The sequence below is a fragment of the Rhynchophorus ferrugineus genome, unplaced genomic scaffold (assembly GCF_030347505.1).
Source record: "Rhynchophorus ferrugineus isolate W39M unplaced genomic scaffold, kcgeb_rfMv2 rfM1, whole genome shotgun sequence".
Lineage (NCBI taxonomy): Eukaryota > Metazoa > Arthropoda > Insecta > Coleoptera > Curculionidae > Rhynchophorus > Rhynchophorus ferrugineus.
In genome coordinates, this window is record NW_027472580.1 from 51,464,701 (window position 1) to 51,486,129 (window position 21,429).

The window sequence follows — 21,429 nt, forward strand, 5'->3', positions numbered from 1 at the left end:
AGATTTAACCTCAATTATCAGTTGCACTTTTATTATGGTTTATTAGGCATGTGAGGTTGTTGAATATTTTTGTTCTTACTGTTATTAAAATTTACAATGTCTTCATTTAAAAAGTTAAACACAAAAATATATCAAAAAAGTGGTCCAGAAATTACCCCAGATTTTATTTATTGGAAAAAATTACAAGTAATTATTTATTTATGGTTAAAATACTAGAAAATAAATTATTCTTTTAGCAACCTGTGTTAGTCAAAGAATTTGGACCTATAGACTACATAGATTTCTCCCCACAAGAACCACACTATTTTGCTGTAACGTGTTCTGTAAGAGTACAAGTTTACAATCCAATTACAAAGTTAGTAACTAAAAATCTTTCGAGGTTTAGAGAAAATGCCTATGGTGCTATATTTAGAAATGATGGGACACTTATTCTAGCAGGCGGTGAAGAAAAAAATGTTAAATTGTTTGATGTTGCTACAAAGAGCATGTTAAGGTAATATATCTTTAGTTTTTCTTAATGTTTTTTTGTTGAATGTTATATAATTTTTTAGATTGTTCAAAGGGCATTCAGCTGCTGTTCATCGAGTAGCATTTGTTCATAGTCAACCTCACATAGCTTCTTTCTCTGATGATAAAACAGTCAGAATTTGGGATATACCAACTGAAAATACCCTTCACACATTTGAGGGCCATACTGATTATATTAGGTAAACTAAAGTTAATCACTATATTAAATTATTATTATTTACTATGTATGTTAATATACTTTAATTGTAACCAGGGCTGGTATTGTCAATCCTGATGTTCCTAATATAATTTTATCAGGTGGTTATGATAATATAGTAAAACTATGGGATACAAGAACCGATAAAGAAGTGATGACAATGAACCATGGAAATCCTGTTGAATCTTTATTATTTTTACCTAATGGGGGAATGTTTTTAAGTGCTGGTGGGACAGAAATTAAGGTATGTATTTACACTTACACATATTTTGTACTGATTTATATATATATATATATATATATTTAGATTTGGGATGTCTTAGCTGGTGGAAAATTAAGAGGATCATTAGCACAGCATCACAAAACAGTAACCTGTTTAAGATTAGCATCAAATGGCAAAAGATTGCTTTCTGGTAGCTTAGACAGGCATGTAAAAATCTATGATATTAGTTCGTTTAAGGTAAATTTGATTCCATATCTGTTTCTCTCCTTTCTTACTTTTTTAATTTAATATATAATTTAAATTATTCAACATATTAAATTTATTTATTATTTTTAGGTTGTCCATACTTTGGATTTTTCAAATGCCATTGTTAGCTTAGGTAATAACTATCAACTAATAACTTTAATATTTTTTTCTATTATTATTCAAAAATAGGAGTTTCAAAAGATGATGCCACTGTAGCAGCTGGTTTAGTTGATGGTATTATAGCAATACAGAGGAGAAGTGATGAAAATGAATCTATAAAAAAAACCAAAAAGATTTCATTCCATTATACACCAAAAGAAATACATTATGAAGCAGATGAAACTGTTCCCGAACTTAGGTATTGTCCTTTACTGCTTTGTAGTTTAAAACATAAGAAACCATTTATTTTATAGCTATGATAAAGAAGCTAAGTATGACCATTTCCTGAGGAAGTTTGAGTTCACCAAAGTTCTCAGTACTGCCTTAGCTCCTTATGTGTCAAATAAACACCCAGAAAGAACAGTAGCAGTTTTAAGAGAATTAAAGAAAAGAAAAGCATTTAAAAAAGCCTTAAATGAAAGAGATCCTAAAGTAATAAAACAGTTAGTTCGGTTTTTCATAAAGTAAGTGATGTTACCTCACAGGAAGAAAAGAGATAATAGTTTGTTTGTTTTAGGAATATCACTGATACAAGATTTTCAAAAATTCTTATTGAAATAGCTGATGAATTTTTAGATATAATTTCGGATAACCTAGAGAACCTACCATCTGAAATAGGTATAGTATTTGAACCAAAAGTAAAGTTGATTAAATATATTTCTTTTGTAACTCATTCATTTTAGGCTTACTGTTTGCTCAACTTCATGAGACAATAAAGTGTGAAGAAGAGGTAATGAAAGAACTTAGCATAGTGGAAGGTATGATGCAAACATTATTAGCTTGTCAAGTTTCTACTGAGATTGATGCACATAACAACCATAAAATAGGACAATTAAATGGAATAGATACAAAATAAAAGTTTTAATAAAAATAAAATGTTCTTTTTATGGTTATTTTTTTTGTTTCAACATATTGTCCAACTTTAATTGTATAACTTCTAAAGTGTTGTATAACTGATGCAAATCTTCTTCACCCATCTCCATTATAACCTTTTCATCTGTACCCTCATTTGCCTGTAATACAAAAAGTTGAAATAAAGATTTTAATATCACAATAGTATTTTGTTATGTTTCTTATATAGTTTCATACTTAACTTAAAATTACAATTTGAAAAAAATATGCATACTATGTATCTAATACAAAAAAATAAGTAATAATTACTTTGGAGAGATTCAACTGAATTCTGGCATTTGGAATTGCCTGTTGATTACTAATATCACAGGCTGTTTGGACATTAACTTGCCATGCAATGTTACTAAAATTATATCGATTTTCTAAGCCCCCCATATCTTTTTTCACCTCATTGGACCAATGCTTTACAAATATTTCTGCTTTTGTTTCATCTATACCCAGATGTTGTATTAACTGCATTTGCAAGTCAGTAGGCTTAAGAATTACTTTGTTGCTGTGTTTAAATAAATAAGAAATACTTTGCAACATAAGTTGCAACTCCATTTCATTTAATTTTAATGTTTCCTGTAATTTTTTCAACTCTTCATCAGAAAATATATCAGCAGATTCTGAATTTAAAATATGAGGTAAAAGTAATTCAAATCTCTTATTATTGATGTTATTGATTAAAGATATTCCTTGCTGCAACCTAAAACATATATGACACTGAACGTTTAATTGAAATAGATTTAATATTGGTGCAAAAAGCTAGAATTTACCTTTGATTTAACGTTATCCATGGCAAATTACTAACCATGATTAAAAAACAAAGCATTTACCTAGTGTCACAAAATATAGAGAATGTTTTGTGTCTAGTTTCGCTACTTAGTTTTAGAGCTCAGGTTCATAGAAAAAGTCAGGTTGACATTTTAATACCATTTCATAGAAAACCATTTATAAGTAAATGTCAAAATTTCTGAATTTCAAGATTTATTCATTTTTAATAGTGTTGGGAACTATCGACTATTTAGTAATTGACTACTTTTTACTATCGACTGTTTCAGTCGTGTACTTTTAGTTACTATTTTTGGTTCTACTGGTTTCGTTCGACTGATATTTTTAACATTCTGATTCTATCGTCCTAACCGCGACTTTAACAAAAATGTACCCAATGTATGCTTAGATGATATATATATATATATATATATATATATATATATATATATATATATATATATATATATTGCAAGATTATTAATGTAATAGAGTAAAAATTACGATAGTAACTGTTTTCAATCATATATAAAGAATTTACTTTATTTAAAAAAGCTCTAGTAGTTATTGTGCGAACATTTTTAATTAAATCATGACTTTTTTTTCTCCATGATTAGGTATATGTTTAATTTTTATTTAGTATTTATGGTTATTGTACATCTTTAGTTTTTAGCTTTTGTTGAAGTTCTATTGTATTGTCTATATTTATTATAGTATATTATTTGAAAATAACAATTAATATATTAAAATAGGATAAAATATTTGTGAGTTTTTATTCCATTCCTTTTTCAAGATCCACAGAATATCCAACTATAAAACTGATTCTACTTCGTTTAAAATTAATTTATTAATTGAATGTTAATAATATTCAGTAATTAATTTGTCCTTTTTTTTCTGAAGTTAGTACGTGAAGGAATATGTACATCTCCGTCTCACTTATACTAACGTTGGAAATTATAAGCCCTTATAAAATTAACCCCTCCAAGCAATTATCGCCGGTCTTTCCTCTCCCACAATTTATAGAGGAAAGGATTCGTACATCTTCGTCTGATATCACGAATTAAACAAAATAGTCGAACCGTGCATTTGATTAAAAATAGTAATTAAATTTTCAGTCCCTAGTTTTTTAACTATCGACTGTTTCAACCTTTTTCAGTCGATAGTCCCCAACGCTAATTTTTAAACATATATCAACTATAGAAAATGTTGACTTCACACAATTTGATCGACCAATCACGTTCCATGTTAGTGGCGGCACCAGGAATTTAAACTAGCCAATCACAATTTGCGACCGCAGCGCTATCGTTGATTGAACTAAACAAAACATTTCCCCAAGGTCGCCTATACCCTGAAATTTCTATTTTTTCTATGATATCAACTATAAAAATTATGTGGCAACGCTGTAAAAAAATTGAGGTTACATTAGAGTACATAAACATAATTTGTAGTTTATTCAAGAATAAGCTAAATCATTTTTATTAAAATGTCAAAACGTAAATATGAAAATAATGTTTTTCAACCAAATGAGAAAAGGTCTACAAATCGAGTAGATAATGTAAAAAAACACACTCTTGATAGCGATGAAGAAGATTATGTTGATGAAACGAACGTCCTGAATGAGAACGATATTGAAGGAGAGGAAGATGGTACCCACAATATTTTATTTATACATTATTTAACAATAAGCATTTCACAGGATCTACAAGGCAAGAAGGTGAACAAAGAATGACAGCTTTTAACATGAAAGAAGAGTTAGAAGAAGGTCATTTTGATAGAGATGGGCATTTCATTTGGGATAATGAAAAAGAAGTAAAATAACTTGAGTCTCTTGAGGCTTTTATATCAAATACATAACTGAATTTCAGGTACGAGATAATTGGTTAGACAATATTGATTGGCAAAAAATTAAACATGATGTAAATACAGCTGCTAAATATGATATTGAAGAAGCTGGTTTAGGAGCTGAAAGTGATTCTGATGATGAAGATGGACCTTTTGATGAATTAAATATATATAAACAGATATTAAGTAAATAAGCAATGTAGATATGAAACATATATATATATATATATATATATATATATTACTAACCATGTTTGTTCACAAACAAATATACATTAATAATTGTTTATAGGCTACATGAAACCAAAAGAAACTGTAAATAAAGCATTGAAAAGACTTGGTGGAAATGATACCAAATTGTCTAGTGTTGAAAGATTAAAAAGAAAAAAAGCTGGTACTTTAAAAACATCTGAAGATGTTACCAAGCTCACAGAACTAGCTAATCAAGTAATAATTATATATATTTATAGATAAATATGTAATCTCTAAAATATCATTTTAGATTTTGACAAGACTAGGTAATATGGATATCTACCAAGAAACATATGAACAAATTGAAGGCAATATTAAAAATAAAGAAAGTAAAGGGAAAAAAATAGTAGAACCTGAGCTGGACATGTATGCTGATGATTTTGATACCAAAGAGAAGCAAAAATTGCAAGGTAACCTGAAATACATATTCAAAGCAAAAATATATTTTTATTTATGTTAGAGCCATCAACAAGTAATAGTTCCCAAACAGTCAATCTTAATAGTTCAGATAAGATAGAAAATACTGAGCTTCAGTGGGAATTCAAATGGTCAGTAAATGAAGACCAAATACAAGGACCATACAACACTGCTCAAATGATAAAGTGGCAAAGAGATAATTACTTCAAACCTGGTGTAATGGTCAGAAAATGTGGTGAATCTACAAATTTTTATTCCTTAAATAGAATAGACTTTGAGTTGTATGAATAAATTATAATATGTATAATAAATATTAATTCATTAATTAGCTCCTTCCATTTCAATCTCATCTTCTTCCTCATCATCATGGGTTTCACTGTCATCATCGTCGTCATCATCATTGTCTTCTTCTTCTTCATCTTCATCATCTCCAGCAGCCTAAAATAAAAGATCTGTCAGATAATCTCTTAAATGTCTATAATGCAATAAGAACCTCTGATGAAGTTTTTCCGATTGGTGGTTGATCATTTGTTCGTAAAATATTCTCAACCTACAAATACGTAATATTTATATATTCAAAAAAACTGTATTAATATATAAATTAAAATTGAATAAAAACTACCCAATCTTGATGTTCCCTTTCTAATTGTGAAATTTCATCTTCATGATCACAAGGATGGTCTACATCAAACCATGCTCTATCTGTTAATTTTGGCAAACACTTTGGAAACAGAGGTAAACTCATTTTTGTGACCTCTGGTTGTCTCTAAAAGAAGCAGTAATTTTACAATGACTAAAAGCAATGGTTAAAAATTTAAAATTGGTATCGAAATATAATAACGGAAACTAGGAATGCTTAAAAATATCGATATTTGGGAGGTTTCTTTTGTCCGTTATATTGATACTTTTATTAGCCAATCTTTATTTAAAAAAATTAATATATATACATACTATACTAAAATATCGAAATTTTTCTCGGTGGTTTGTATCTATGTTTTGTCAGGGGTGTGCAACTGCAATGGTAAGTAGTGGGGCAAAGTTTCGCTTAGTCCAATCATTGGCGGCGCTGACAACGCGAATTTGATTGGTTAGTTTAAAATAGTTATGTAGAAACCTGTAAGGAGAATACTTTGCTTTGATTGGTCTGCCATTTCCCCTGATTATTTTGTGACGTCACATTTATTGGCCAATAGTATTTAAATAAAAATCAAATTTAAATTTTAAAATTAATTTATTAAAATAAAATCCTATACAAATATACATAAGTGTAAATAATATAAATATATATAAACAAAAAGCAAAAAAAAAACAATTATGAACTCTATTCTAGGCAATATTAAAATATCTATAATTCTTCTATAAAGCCTTCCCATATATGTTTAGTGCCATCAATTTTATGGGATCTATTAGAGTTCTAACTTATCTTGATATATTGAAGGTAAACTTTAAATCCTTTCCTGTTGATATTACATTAACTTCATTAAACCAAAAATACAATCAAACCTCAGAATAACTTAAAATTTTGTCTTGAAAATCATTATGGATTGGACAGTCGAAACACTAAAAATTTATGTGTTTTTTAAAAATGTTTAGATTTTAGAGTATTTAATCTGTGGAACTACTTAATATAGAATATAGACAAATATTGCATGTTGTCTCTAAAATACAATATTAGACTTTTGTTTTCCTCAGAGCAAAATTCTCTGGAACTGAAAATATAGACTCAACTGGTGATTTAACAACCTCAAGTGGTACTAGATCTCCCGTTAAAAAAGAATATAAGTTATCTAACATGTTCATCTTCTTCACAATTTTCTCCGGGAGAATGATGTGAAAAAATTGAAATGATGAGCCCTTTTAAAAATTTCTCGAACATACTAGGGGAAGGATGCTGTTTCTACCTCTATGACCTCTAATAGATCCAACAAAAATCTTTAAGCAATCTTGGTTAAGATTTGTTAAACAAATGTAGTTATTTGTAAATTTAGACAAAATAGATTTCTTTAAGTTAATAAATCCCCTAAAAGTAGCAATTAAATTTTTAATTGATGGCACCATAACAAATATTTTCTTAACAAGGCAATCAAATTTAAATATATAATTCCTCTACTATAAAATGATTGAACACTGATTGTTCTAAAAAGTTAAAGTATTGCAAATATTTTAGGGATATTTTACAATTTAAAGTAGTATTTATTACTACTAATTATCCAGTTATATTAATTATTACCTTCTTGTAAGACTTCTTTATGTAGAGACATCACATTGACAACATACGCACAACTTGGTAGATTAATTGAATTTTATTACTACTAACATCTTCATAAGTTTTTGAGTTTCTGTAAACAAACAATATATAAACAGACATGTAGTAGATAGATAATTTTATATGTACCTGATAAAACCAATGATGGATATGCATTTACCCAAATACCTGTTCGTGAAGGAACGATAAATCTAAATTTTTCACTAATATGTCCAACACCATGACGTTGATATATTTGCATTGTGGTTTATCCAGGTAACTTACTATTATTTACTTGATCAACCCATTTTTGGAAAGGATCGAGATCATTCTTTGGGAAACGATGTCTAATTTCCGTAGTAGAATTTTACCCCGGTACACTACATCTTTTACTACACTGACGTATTGTCATCAATTTTTATATTATTACCCCATAATAATTAATGTAAAACAGAAAATATGCACAACGTAAAACGAAAATTTCGTGATCTAAACAAAAACCATAACCTACAAACAACAAACATAAAAATGGACGCCCATAGAAAATGCTGATTTCACACAATTTGATCGACCAATCACATTTCATCACAATTTGCGATCGCAGCGCTACAGTTGATTGAACTAAACAAAACATTTCCCCAAGGTCGCCTATACCGTGAAATTTCTATTTTTTCTATGTGTTTTGTATATTTTGTGCTCCTAAAGGAAACGTTTTGATTCCAACCTTTTACGTATAGTATTATCAAAAGAAGTGTTAAAATATACAAGAAAGCACACAATTAATATTACTTAATGCAAAATTATTCCCAGTACTATACCAAATAATTAAATATTTCCAATCTGTCTGAAGAATACGTTTTAATCGCATTCGTAGTTACAGAATAATTAGTAAAAAATTTCCGTATTTTACAATCGTAATAGAATCGTAACAGAACTTAAATTAGGGAACATTTCCTTAAAAGGTAATCAGTATCGTGTACAGTGTAGTTTTAAAATTAAATGAAATAGAGTATGAGAGTAATAATGTTATAAATATTTAGGAAATATATATAGGAATGAAAAAAATTTTATATTATATTATTTATTTAGAAATATTTTGTTACGTACTGTAGATATATTTCATGCTTTTGTATTATATTTTAAAATCAATAATTTTATATTCTAAGTATTCGCCCATATGAATTAATGTCAATAACTCTAAAGCTAAATGACAATTGACGTTTGTCAACATTTTCTTTTACTAGGTGGTTCCTCGTGCCAAAATGGCCAAGAAAAAGCTGGATGAGAGGAGCGATGATAGCTCAAATCAATCAAGCCATGATAGTGATGTATCCAATGGTTCGGAAGAACCTAATTTTAGTGACCCTGAAGGATACGTAGATGATATTTCAGATTCTGGTGAGTATTTTTATCAACCCTGTAGGTTAAATTGCCGCACGTTTTATGTTTTCTAAAGCTTTTATAGCAATATGTAGTACAAATATTCGTAAAAATTATCGTCCTAATATGTATGGTCAATTTTTTGATAAAATATTTGTTATGACATATGTTATCGGTCAAATTGGGTTATAGGTGATGTACGTGTACTTTATAATTTGATTTATTTTCATATATTATATTTTTTAGAACTTTTGGGAGACCTTCTTCTGCAAAAACCTAAAGAAACTGATGGCTATGACACAGTTATAGTTGTTGATGGTGTTCCTCAAGTTGGTCCTGATCGTTTGGAAAAACTCAAAAGTCTTATAAACAAAATATTCAGCAAATATGGACAAATTGTTAATGAATATTATCCTGTTAATACAGATAAAGTTACTAAAGGATACATTTTTCTTGAATTTTCAAATCCATTCCATGCTGCTGAAGCTGTTGCTATGGCAGATAATTTAAAAATTGATAAACAGCATACTTTCCAAGTCAATTTATTTACGGATTTTGCTAAATATGAACAGATACCAGAAAAATGGGATCCACCACAACCAAGACCTTATGAGGGGCAAGCTGATTTACATCATTATTTATTAGAAGCTGATGCATATGATCAGTTTGCTGTTGTAACTGCACAAGGCCAAAATGTACAAATTTGGCAAAATACATTGCCAGATCCTGTTGTATTAGAAGAGCGTAGTGTATGTAAAGTAAATAATTTTAATTATATGAATAAAAGTATTTTTTATTATAGAACTGGACTCAAACTTGCATAAGGTGGTCACCTTTAGGTACTTTTTTGGCCACATTTCATAAACTTGGTATTGCATTATGGGCCGGACCTAATTTTACCCAGTATAAAAAGTTTGCTCACCCAAATGTGCAGTATATTGATTTTTCCCCCTGTGAAAAATATTTGGTTACATATTCACCACAGGGTGATCCAAATAATCCTGAAAAGAGGCTTATTATCTGGGATATTCGGTATATTTTATTAACATTACTATAATTTAGTTTTGATTAATTAACTTTTTTATTGTAGGACGGGACAGGAAAAAAGATCTTTTGATCCAGATGGACCTTCAGCATGGCCAATTTTCAGATGGTCTCATGATGATAAGTACTTTGGTAAAATTGGAAATGATATTTTATCCATTTATGAAACACCTTCCTTTGGTCTACTTGATAAGAAATCAATCAAAATTAGTGGGATCCGTGATTTTAACTGGTAACAATCCAAATTAGTGTATTATGCTATCACTGTCATCAATCTATTTTTTAGGTCTCCCACAGATAATGTAGTTGCATATTGGGTTGCTGAAACCAAAGATGTTCCTGCAAGTGTAACTCTTTTAGAATTACCCAGCAGGAATGAAATCAGAAAAAAGAATCTTTTTATGGTTGCTGACTGTAAAATTCATTGGCAAAAATCTGGAGATTATTTGACAGTGAAAGTTGACAGGTAAATTATGGAAAATTAATATTAAAAATAATATATCATGCAATAATTATTATATGTATTCTTAGATACTCTAAAGCAAGAAAGGAGAAAAATGAAATGAAATATTCAGGAATGTACTGTAATTTTGAAATTTTCCATATGCGTGAGAAGGAAGTTCCAGTGGATAGTGTAGAAATTAAAGAAACAATTCAAGCTTTTGCTTGGGAGCCTGTGGGGACTAAACTGGCTATAATACATGGAGAGTCACCTAGTATTAATGTTAGCTTCTATGAGGTTAAGTAAGTGTCTGTTCTATGTTTTATAAGTATATACATTCAAATTTATCTCAGGGTTGGATTAGCACCAGTCTTACTGAAGCAGTTTGAAAAAAGATCATGCACTAATTTGTTTTGGTCTCCAAGTGGACAGTACATTGTTTTAGCAGGATTAGGGGCAAATGGAGGTGAATTGAATTGAATTTTTTTTATCCCTGATTATTTGCTTCTGTAGTTTTTCAATTATTACAGATGTTATACGCTCAGGGAAAAGCAATATTATTAAATTATATATATATAATCAATTTAGTTTGATTATATTAATTTAGTAAATACATTTTTACCTTCAAGTATTTTATGATATGCCATTATAGAATTTTACTTATTTCTATAGTAAACCTTATCTAGAAACATTTGATAAACTTTGTCATTGTTAAGTTGTTAATGCCAGTTCTATCAAAATTGATTAAAAGTAGTAGCAATACCTTTCACAAATTGACTTTTGTTGTATGTGTTTCATAGGCATATTTTTGAAGCAAGTATTTTAGCATTTAGTTCATCGATAATTAATAATTTTGTCCAGATCTATAATTTTGATTTATCTCTAGGATCACTTGAATTCATTGATACCAATGAATTTTTGGTCATGAACACCACAGACCACTTCCAAATGTCTGATGTAGAGTGGGATCCCACAGGCCGTTATGTATTTACTGGAGTATCATTTTGGAAATCCAAAGTTGATACAGGTAAGTTTTATATTACTTTTTAAGTTCTATATCCCTGATTATTTACTTTTACAATGTATGTCATATTGTTGAGGTTATACGCTCAGGGAATATGAATCAACTGATCTTATATAGACTTATCTTTAAATATAAGGCTAACAGATATTTCAGTTAACACTTTTAACAAATAATTGTATTAAGTAAAATGTATTTTTAGTATTTACAGTGTATATACTATTTTTATTACTTATAGTTCTTATAGTATTTTTTAGTAGCGCATTCGGGTCTGTGTAAAAGATATCTTTACTTTTTTCTCTATACAGATTTTCATTATTTCTAATATTATATAAATTTCTAAATTTAAAGAACATGGTCACAAGAACTTGTTATTGTTAAATAAGTATGTTTTTTTTGCAAATTTTAATGAAATTAAAATGAAGTAACTTTGTATGAACTCTAAAAAATGGTTTAATTCTATTTGCATCAACATTAAGTTAATTATATTTATTTTATTGTATAATTCAGGTTATTGGATGTGGTCATTCCAAGGTAAAATTCTTAAGAGAATAAATTTGGAACGTTTTGCCCAAATATTATGGAGACCAAGATTATCAACCCTTCTCTCTGATGCACAGCAAAAAGAAATTAAGAAGAATCTGAAGAAATATTATGCTCAATTTGAAAGCAAAGATCGTATGAGACAGTCTAAAGCATCTAAGGAATTAATTGAGAAACGAGCGGCTCTAATGGAGAAATTCCGCGAATATCGAGAGGAGAACATAAAGAAATGGATCGAAAAGAAATCGAGACGTTTAGCTCTAAGAAATAGTAAGTTCGAGTTATCTTTAGTTAATGTGTGAGTTAAATATTTTGTTTTAGATATTGATACTGATGAACTGGGTGCAGATACTGATAATGTTGAAGAAGAAATTGTTGAATTCTTTATCAAAGAAGAGATTATTCCTATTGAGTAAAACCATTAAGCTCTATGTTCTGCCCTGTATAGCTGTTTCATTGCTGAAATTTTATACAGGGTCTTGGCCATTTGGATACTTATTGAGGAAACTGTCAATAAATATTACAGATCAACTTGTGTCATAATCTCTTCCCCAACAATAATATTCACATTTTTGATAACTTTTTGTGGAATAAAGCAACTTTTTATTAACCAGCAATTGATTTTTTATTACATTGACTACCTTTTATTTAATTTACAGGTTCCCCTTTTATTCTGGGAATTAACATAAATAACCTGTAATATACAGGTTGCCTTACAATGTAAATAGGATAAACTGTATTCTTGGGCGGAAACAATCTTAGGTTCTCTCCCAATAAATGTAACAGCGTACATTACTGCAGGATAAGGAGCTACCCCCGAATAACTATTCTGACCATTGATGGAAATAGCATTAGTAATAAGCCTGAGCATAAATTCCTGGGAACTATATTTGACTCGTGTCTCATTAAATATATAAAGAACAGATACCTTGTTAACATTCACCCCAATGAATAATGGTCCATAAAACCATCCTCTTGAATATTTATAGGGCGCTGACGTTGAGTAAACTTGATTATGGCTGCCAGTGCTTCATTTCTGCAACCCCCTCATAAAAAGACTAAACTCAATTCAAAACACAGCACTAAGGATTGCCCTAGGAACCTTTCATATCAATCCGATTGTCAGTTTACTTTACGATGCGAAGATTTCTTCCTCGACGGGAACTCTTGTTGCTGCAGGCTCTAAGATTCAAACCAAGACTATCTCAATATGAGTTATTTTTTTCTACCAGCTGCAGTGCCACTATGATAGGGAGAATATATAAAGGGTATTGCCATTACTTACAGAGAATTTGTAATCATTTATCATTAGATACTCCTACTGCCTATAGATTTGTAAATAGAATACCTTCCTGGCAGAATGCGCTTATGGCTGTTGATCTTTCGATGAGGCTTCTTCCCAAGGATGGGTTACCTTATCGCACATTTTTCTTTGAATAAATTATTTCCGAAAATATTTTAATCATCTCTTGACTTACACAGATGGATCTAAGAGTAAAGAATATACTAAGAGCTGCATAACTTCAACATTACAAGAAGAGCATTTCAATTGCTCACTTTGGCAAGCATTATATTTTAGGCTTTATATTTTATCCTCTTAATTGTTTTTAAATTATCTATTTGTGTCAACATTTATAAGTATTCCTGCATTTTATTTATAAAAAACTTTTGTTTATATTAGTATACTATACTAGGTCTTAAATGGCCCATGAGGCTGACGGGCCTTTAATTAATAAATAAATAAACTGTATCTGGCCATTGCATATTTTATTTTAAATGTTCCCATAATATTTCGGTCAGTAGTCAACCAACGAAACCGACTTGTCTGATTAATAGTTTATTAGTGTAGCTTTTAATTCTCAAATTTTGCTATTTTATTTAGTTCTCAGGCCATTTAACTCTGCAATGCTCATATCATGTAGAATATAGGGTTAACATCAGATAAGTCAAGGAGTTTACAGCACCATAATAAGCTCTTTTTTTGAATATGATAGAGATACCTCCTTCGAAAGCCAAATTTGTATATGAATATGAAACTGTTAAAATGTTTCCCCACAGGTTTTGTCATTTCTATTGTCACTTAGTCCATTCCAGTGGTCCTAATTATTAACTAGAATAGATACCAATTGCTGAAATATAATTAGATATTTCTTGAAGCTGGTTATAGAAGTCATCTTTGGCCACATTTGAATTCGATTAAAAACAATGTCAAACGATCTGATTTAGCCTGAAAAGCAATGACAATTAAACCTGTTCATAGAATAAACCTGTTTTTTCGACGACGAAACCGATGTTAGCTGATTAGCACCATAGAAAAAAATTAACACCACTAAAACGAGATAAACATTTCTTCGGTTACAGCTAAGTCAATTTGAAACATTTTTTTTTTCGTTCGGGCGTTTCGGATCCAACTACACCCAGCTCGGAGATAATTTTGTTATTTGAACGTGTATTGCGATTATTTTGTTATTTGAGAAATCATAGATATATCTCAGATTTATGTAGCATTTTTTTGCTTACGACCTTTCATCATCCTAAATAACAGATACAGCACTGTTTAGCTAAATATTTATGAATCGTTATATGTAAATATTCTCACACATGAATCAATAATCAATCATAATTATTCCGAAAAAGGCAATACAAAAATTTTTATATATAACTCAAGATTTTAGATAAAATTTATTTATGCCATATCTTTGTTAAATAAATAGTGTATTTTAGATTAGAAGAATTTAGGTACTTAAAATTTACTCAGGTGTTAAATGAAAATAGAAAAGTATTTATTTTAATTTTAAAGTTTGTGGACTGGGACATCAAATAAAAAGAATTTAATTTCAAACAATTTAAAACTTTTATATATCTATAAAATATATAATACATATTTATATCACAAAATCTTTATAGACATTTAATAATTTACTAAAATGTTGAATCTCCATCCATTAAAAAATATGTAACTAAATAACAAGTGGAATGCATTAGACAGTAGTAGTTTGATGAAAAATACAATTAAGGTAAAAATTAAATTTAAATATAATAATAGAATTTTGAAGCAACAATTTTTTCATTGGAATTTTTATTGTGCTATAAATTAAACAACAAAAGTATATTTTTTACTAACACACCACACAAAATAGACAGGTACTATCTTTTATTCTTTTTGGTTCTTTTTATCTTCCATGCATTTTCACTTAAACTTTGAACCCTTCTTATTTGTCTTTTTCCCCAAATAAACCAGAGAAATCCCAAAATTGTACATATAATTGTTTCAACATAAAAACCATCTATAGTTGTAATGCAGTTTCCACCATCTTTGATGCATCCCTAAAATATTATTTAATATTATTTTAGTATAAGAGCTTTATCAAAAAACAAACAAAAAATATTATTTTAATAAATTAAATGTTTAACAATCAAACCTCTTTTTCAATAGAATCTCTACATATATTTCCAGTTTGAGATTTACTGCCAATACACTCTTTCCATGTCAAAGGATCTACAAAATAAAGGGCTAGCAAAGCTGGCCAATTTCCACCCAAATTTGTAACTGTGTTTAATAATGTCATATAAGTTCCTCCCAAAGAAGAATCACTTATTTTTGCAAAAAATGCCATTATGGAGACAAACATTGCATACGCACATACCTGAAAAGTAAAAAGTAAATATTTTATATATATATATAACGTGTTAGAAAAAAAAAATTTTTGTTTTTAAAATCCATTTCAATGTCATTTTATTCATATGTTTTTGTCGCTAGTTTTTTGGTAAATTCATAATTCTGTTACCATAGAACTTCAAGATCTCCGAGCAAAAAAATTGTACATTATTGTAGCATGTGATCTACTTTTCGTTCTTTATAATTTGTTTCAAACGGTTTGATATCCTTTAGTATAGATTAACAAATTGAAACTCAATCTTCTTGAAAGTCTCTCTCAAAATTTCTCATCTTATCTCTCAATGCATGTCAAACCCAAATATCAAGTTTATTTTAGTACCTTCACTTTTGTAAATGGTTTAAAACTGCATTATATGCAAATATGAAATGATTTGATTGAGTAAACTAATGACACTATTTCTATGTTCAAGGGACTGTTGCCTTTTAAATGCGCTATAGTATGTCTTCATTCAATAAATATTACTAGAGATTATCAACTTTAAAGCAATCTGTTAAAAAAAACTGAAATCAAGTTTTCCTTAAAGTTACATTATGAAGAGATAAACATATATTTGTTTTCAGAGATTAAAATATTATAATTTTGTACTAACTTGTTGCAAAGCATAACCACCTAGTAACAAAGTGACATAAAATATAGATAAGCCTTGTTTTGCATCTGGAACTAAAATTGGTGTTATCCATACAATAAATGCTGAAAAAAGGCCAAATAAGAGCCTATACGGAATAGCCTTTAAATAAATTTCTAGTGGTTTTGGTCCTAAAAAAGATATATATAAACAAGCACTTTTTTTGTACTAATATATTACCTGTTATATATCTAGATATTAATATTGGCAAAAATAATTGGACTGGTATTAACGGTATAGCCATCAAGGCCAGTTTTTCTTTTGGTATACCTGCTTCTACAAGTTTTAATGTAGTGACACTATCAGTTGCAGAAAAACCTATCTACAAAAAAAAGAATCTTCATAATTCCATCTAACATTCATGGATGGAACTTACCTTACAAGTTAAAAGTATTACCACGAGAGTTTGAATGGAAGGTAATACCAATATATTCTTCAAAGATATATATGAAGATTTAATCCCTCTTTCATGAACAACATCGTGTTCAGGATCATGGGGTTCCACTTCTCTTTTTATTAACCCAACTAGTGTGGTTGAAATAATAAATATCCAACCCCAGAAATAAAAGAATGTAGGTAATGTAATTAAACCTTTAAAGTATAATATTTTATAATTTTTTAAAAATTAAGTTGTAGTAATATTACCAACATCTTGAGGAACAGTTCTAATATATGTATTACAAAAACTAGGGGACTCTAAAGCCATAAACAAAACGTAACTTAAAAAAAATCCTGCTGATTGTCCAACACTATTACATGTTGAAGCATGACCAACATTACATTTTTTTAACATTGTTAGAGCCCAACCATCTACAGCTATATCCTGAGTAGCTGCCAGAAAATTCAATGAAAAAAATAAAAGTGTTAAAAATCCTATGTTGGGGCCTTCATCATCATTTCCCAACCACTGGTCTATATAATTTGAGAGAATGAGCATAAAAATGCCTAAAAATAAAGTGTTACAATGTTAATTATCAAAAATAAAACTTTACCTATAAGATACTGAATTGGAATCAACCAGGTTTTTCTCCGTCCTAGCCTGGTAGAAAAAATACCATCTACTAATGGAGCCCATAATAATTTTAAACTAAAGGGCCAACTTACAAAACTAAACTCAGCCTAGAAAATATAACATAAAAATTTAATAATATAAGTAAATTACAATCTTAATTAGCTTTTAAAGTGTAATTGTACCTGTTGTTTATAACTGACACCTCTGTTTTGCAAAATCATAGGAATTGCAGCACTTAATCCTAGAGGAATCCCTTGCAATGTATATAAGAATAATAACAATAATATATTCCATTCATCGCCTTTCACATTACTTCTAATAGCAACATTTGCTTCACCATTTTCCATTGATATACTAAGACTTTCCTTATTTTTTCCCTTTTTTCTTTCCATTTTCCAATTTATATTTTCTATCTTAGGTTATTAAAAGCCACGTCAGTTCATACGCATATGTTTTTGTTATAAAATATTTGTCAGCACCCAAATTCTTAACTAAATTTTGTACAATTCTTAATTTAAATATATATAACAGTTATAGTCCTTAACAAAATAAATTTCATATAAAAATTAACTTATAGCTATTCAAATTAAAACTTTTTAATGTATTGTCATATTTGTTTACATGCACTATAAATAAACTTGAAGGTACTTGATTAGCGATGGGAAGTATCGAATAACGACAATAAATACATTCCATAGTTGAAACATTTTCGAACTTTTTCTCATATAGATAGGCATAGAAATAAACGCATAAAAATAGCAATTACTACCATAGAGTGATTAAGTATTTCTTGATGTAATACAAAAATAAAACTAGACTAAACAGTAGATTTATTTACTATTACGGATGAGATTCTTTCGATAGTAAAAAACAATTATTAAACATAGCATAGTTCATTTCATGTGATTTTTCCTAAAGCTTAATGTTGGCATATGATAATACAAATATATGATACTAGGAATGCTGCAAGTGATTAAAATTAAATTGAATTAATGGGTATAATATTTATTGCCATACTGTATTTATAATTTTTATTACGAACTCTAAAATTAACTCTAATCTGTAGATAGGATATTTTCAACCGTAAAGTACGTCAACATAAACGTCAAACTCAAATTTATCAATAATATTTTTTCTGTGAATATCAAGTGTAGTTTTGAGTTGAGTGTTAATAAATATTTAAAGTTTTATAAATGATAGAAATTTATTGATTTCTTGTTGTATATTAAACAAATGTTATTATGAGGTACTCAAAAAACAAAAGCAAAAGCACTCCTAAAGGTGAGGAAGAAAATGAGAGATCTTTAAAAATGGAATTAGGTAATTATTTTTATTATTAGTTTATATATAGTATTTATTTACAATGAAGAGTTGTTGTTTTAGAATTAATAGGTTTGAAAGCAAAAAATGCAGATTTAATAAAGGCTCATACAAAACTTGTTCAAGAAAATGCAGATTTGAGAAATCAAATATATTTTTTACAAGCAGAATTGGTGAAAGCTGAAACCAAATATAATGTAAGTTTAGAAAATAAAATTAAATATTACTGCTATATCATTAGTTTGTTGTAGAATTTAGAAACCTATATGATGAGCTTACAAGAAAATATGAAAAAATGTACACCAAATTTAATTAACATATTAAATTTATTTTTGGACATAAATAGCAAACCGCCCCTAAAGAATTTTCAGCATAGTTCTATTGCTAGTATGTAGAAATACAGTATTAATTATTTTTATTATGCCCTTTTAAGGTTTCAGATCTCCACCAACTAAATCAATAACACAGTCAGTACAACCTCATACAGTTAATGGAACTGTCCTTAATTTAAATCCAACCATTACCCTTACTAGACTAAATACATCAAATCAGAACACTATTGAATCCTTTAATAACAGTAATGTACACCTAAATAACACACCTCCTACTTCAAATTTTATAAATAATTCAATTGACAACCCTGAAGACAGGGAGACTGAAAGTATTGAGAATGTAAGTGTTTGGAAAATATATTCTGGTTTTTTTGATAACAATATGTAAATATTTTAGGATGATAACATTTATGTTTCAAACAGGAGAGGCAACCCTTTGTCAACTGACAGTTTAAGTGGTAATTTTATATTTTATTCTCTTAACTCAATTAATTTTGGTATTGGAAATAAAGTATTCATATATGTAATATGCATATATATTTCATGTAAACATAAATTAATTTTGCAGAATCTGAAGATGAAATAACTGATGCAAATCAAAATTCATCTGATGGACAATCTGTTATGTAAGTACTATAATTATAACATTATTTTGTATGTCTTACACTTTTATGCAGGACGAGAGAGAAATTGATTATGTATTTTTTTCAGGAATAAGTTAAGTATAATACCTGAAGAAAGTTATTATTTGGAAGCCAAACAACAATGTAGAGTTAGTGAGGTATTTCATATTTTATCATAGTTAGAAATTATTCAGTTAATTGGAGGTTTTTTAGGTAAAAATTTGTTTAAGTCCTCTTTCAAGAAGTGATATAGAAAACGCATTGAATGGGTCACATAACTCCACAATGGCAAATTTAGATGATACTTCATTGAATATTAACACAAATTTAGACGACGAGAATAACAGGGCTAGTAAAAGATTGAAAGCTGATATTCTTTTTTCACCTTATACCAATTCTACAAGATTAGAATGTGATGGATCTTTTTTTGATCAAAGTGTAAGTTTTTTTTATAGAATAAGTAAAAAATGTAAAGTTAATTTTTTTATAGCTATCAGTACAGATCAAGAGGTTACCAACACCATCAACTTCTGCTATGGGTGATATTGATAAAAAAAATTATTCAAAACTTGAAATTTTCACAGAGTATGTCAGATAGTTAAGTCAAATCACTAACTAAAATATCTAACATAGTTTTGTTATTTAGTTTACCACAAAATACTATTGGTATTTCACCTATATCACCAATATCAGTAGCATCAAGGAAGGGGTCTGGGTTATTTAAAGATCAGTCTCCAAGAAGTTCGAGACAAAACATTAGGAATAGAGGATTAAAAAGCAAATCTGTGCTGTCTGACAGGTTAAATAATATTTTACAATACTGAATATTGTTATTTATTAATTTATTCTTTAGTGATAATTATAAATCTGCTACTGTGGTGTTGAAAAGATTAGAAAATAGTTTAACAGACAATAAGGAAGATAACCTTTTTGATAATCATGCTGATGATAAATTCAAAAGAAAGCTTCAAAAAGATAATGAAAACAAATCAAAGAAGGAGAAAATAAAAAGCAAATATAAAAGTTCAAAACGCAAACATAAAGAAGAATTATTGGAGGATAAACTGCATGAAATTAAAAAGAGGTAATTTAAAATGAGAATATTTGTATATGTTTAGAAATGGTCTTTGATTTATGATCTTTTTAGATTGTCAATGTGCATGCCTGAAACGGATTTATCAGCCGAATTACCTGAATCGTAAGTACTTCAAAATAATTTTGGCCCTTTCAATCTATGCTATAAAGATGTCTATATTATTAGAAGACCTAAAAGAGCTGCCAGACCAAAAGACTTAAAGGATGCTTCTTTAAAAACGTATGTAAAAATTTTCAGTCATCATTTCTTTTTTGCCACTTTATGATTTTACATACTAATTTTTTTTCCACAGGAAACTAAGGAGGTTATTGTAAACTATGCCTAAAAAAAATAAAAGATATACATTGGTATAAACTGATTGTCATATAATAACTGTTTTTTATAAGAGAATGTAACAATCAATTTATGTATTTTGAAAATAAAGTATTGACTAGCATTCTAGTTACTATCGTCTTTCATCCATCTATCCATAGTTTTACAATAATGTGTTAATGCTTCTAGCATAGAGCTAGAAGTAGTACATTATTTGCAGATTTCG

At 28.7% G+C, this 21,429-nt stretch overlaps 7 protein-coding genes across 12 annotated transcripts; 4 read left to right on the forward strand and 3 right to left on the reverse strand.

Moving 5' to 3' along the window:
• The first annotated feature begins 22 nt into the window (after window positions 1–22).
• Window positions 23–2,406, forward strand: LOC143206954 (U3 small nucleolar RNA-associated protein 15 homolog). The gene is made up of 10 exons (XM_076419837.1): window positions 23–186; window positions 237–493; window positions 552–707; window positions 782–968; window positions 1,032–1,184; window positions 1,284–1,326; window positions 1,383–1,551; window positions 1,607–1,816; window positions 1,870–1,970; window positions 2,036–2,406. The coding sequence occupies exons 1-10, from the start codon at window positions 97–99 to the stop codon at window positions 2,206–2,208; spliced, it is 1,539 nt and encodes a 512-aa protein (XP_076275952.1). The 5' UTR covers window positions 23–96; the 3' UTR covers window positions 2,209–2,406.
• Window positions 2,212–3,201, reverse strand: LOC143206959 (COMM domain-containing protein 10). Of its 3 annotated transcripts, none has more exons than XM_076419849.1 (3): window positions 3,023–3,201; window positions 2,514–2,952; window positions 2,212–2,365 (listed from the first exon to the last, which is right to left on the reverse strand). In XM_076419849.1, the coding sequence occupies exons 1-3, from the start codon at window positions 3,076–3,078 to the stop codon at window positions 2,243–2,245; spliced, it is 618 nt and encodes a 205-aa protein (XP_076275964.1). In that variant the 5' UTR covers window positions 3,079–3,201; the 3' UTR covers window positions 2,212–2,242. The 3 variants fall into 3 exon arrangements, with proteins under 3 accessions (XP_076275964.1, XP_076275966.1, XP_076275965.1); XM_076419851.1 differs by having other exon boundaries at window positions 2,514–2,945; window positions 3,023–3,192; XM_076419850.1 differs by having other exon boundaries at window positions 2,514–2,969; window positions 3,023–3,192.
• Window positions 3,202–4,411: 1,210 nt separating this feature from the next.
• On the forward strand, window positions 4,412–5,856 carry holn1 (CD2 antigen cytoplasmic tail-binding protein 2 homolog holn1). Its single transcript, XM_076419848.1, has 6 exons — window positions 4,412–4,663; window positions 4,714–4,826; window positions 4,883–5,045; window positions 5,152–5,306; window positions 5,362–5,521; window positions 5,572–5,856. Exons 1-6 carry the CDS (start codon window positions 4,501–4,503, stop codon window positions 5,817–5,819), a joined length of 1,002 nt encoding a protein of 333 aa, XP_076275963.1. The 5' UTR covers window positions 4,412–4,500; the 3' UTR covers window positions 5,820–5,856.
• On the reverse strand, window positions 5,539–6,581 carry LOC143206960 (anaphase-promoting complex subunit 15). Of its 2 annotated transcripts, XM_076419852.1 has the most exons (4): window positions 6,480–6,581; window positions 6,151–6,294; window positions 6,022–6,078; window positions 5,539–5,966 (listed from the first exon to the last, which is right to left on the reverse strand). In XM_076419852.1, exons 2-4 carry the CDS (start codon window positions 6,271–6,273, stop codon window positions 5,850–5,852), a joined length of 297 nt encoding a protein of 98 aa, XP_076275967.1. In that variant the 5' UTR covers window positions 6,274–6,294; window positions 6,480–6,581; the 3' UTR covers window positions 5,539–5,849. The 2 variants fall into 2 exon arrangements, with proteins under 2 accessions (XP_076275967.1, XP_076275969.1); XM_076419854.1 differs by lacking the exon at window positions 6,480–6,581 and having other exon boundaries at window positions 6,151–6,345.
• Window positions 6,582–8,462: 1,881 nt separating this feature from the next.
• On the forward strand, window positions 8,463–12,820 carry eIF3b (eukaryotic translation initiation factor 3 subunit b). 2 transcript variants are annotated; one of them, XM_076419828.1, is made up of 11 exons: window positions 8,463–8,735; window positions 9,018–9,171; window positions 9,400–9,902; window positions 9,956–10,185; window positions 10,244–10,429; window positions 10,484–10,663; window positions 10,729–10,941; window positions 10,993–11,105; window positions 11,526–11,666; window positions 12,171–12,473; window positions 12,525–12,820. In XM_076419828.1, exons 2-11 carry the CDS (start codon window positions 9,036–9,038, stop codon window positions 12,617–12,619), a joined length of 2,100 nt encoding a protein of 699 aa, XP_076275943.1. In that variant the 5' UTR covers window positions 8,463–8,735; window positions 9,018–9,035; the 3' UTR covers window positions 12,620–12,820. The 2 variants fall into 2 exon arrangements, with proteins under 2 accessions (XP_076275943.1, XP_076275944.1); XM_076419829.1 differs by lacking the exon at window positions 8,463–8,735 and adding an exon at window positions 8,750–8,782.
• Window positions 12,821–15,038: 2,218 nt separating this feature from the next.
• On the reverse strand, window positions 15,039–18,166 carry LOC143206963 (acetyl-coenzyme A transporter 1). Its single transcript, XM_076419856.1, has 8 exons — window positions 17,703–18,166; window positions 17,501–17,627; window positions 17,154–17,453; window positions 16,885–17,099; window positions 16,689–16,830; window positions 16,473–16,639; window positions 15,626–15,850; window positions 15,039–15,530 (listed from the first exon to the last, which is right to left on the reverse strand). The coding sequence occupies exons 1-8, from the start codon at window positions 17,910–17,912 to the stop codon at window positions 15,351–15,353; spliced, it is 1,566 nt and encodes a 521-aa protein (XP_076275971.1). The 5' UTR covers window positions 17,913–18,166; the 3' UTR covers window positions 15,039–15,350.
• A 253-nt stretch (window positions 18,167–18,419) lies between these two features.
• On the forward strand, window positions 18,420–21,327 carry LOC143206962 (uncharacterized). 2 transcript variants are annotated; one of them, XR_013008574.1, is made up of 14 exons: window positions 18,420–18,840; window positions 18,904–19,037; window positions 19,092–19,227; window positions 19,274–19,512; window positions 19,570–19,630; window positions 19,741–19,798; window positions 19,884–19,953; window positions 20,009–20,233; window positions 20,286–20,380; window positions 20,442–20,594; window positions 20,649–20,879; window positions 20,943–20,993; window positions 21,041–21,110; window positions 21,184–21,327. XR_013008574.1 is itself a non-coding variant. In XM_076419855.1 (14 exons), exons 1-14 carry the CDS (start codon window positions 18,762–18,764, stop codon window positions 21,203–21,205), a joined length of 1,608 nt encoding a protein of 535 aa, XP_076275970.1. In that variant the 5' UTR covers window positions 18,420–18,761; the 3' UTR covers window positions 21,206–21,327. The 2 variants fall into 2 exon arrangements, 1 of the variants encoding a protein (XP_076275970.1); XM_076419855.1 differs by having other exon boundaries at window positions 21,057–21,110.
• Window positions 21,328–21,429: the final 102 nt, after the last annotated feature.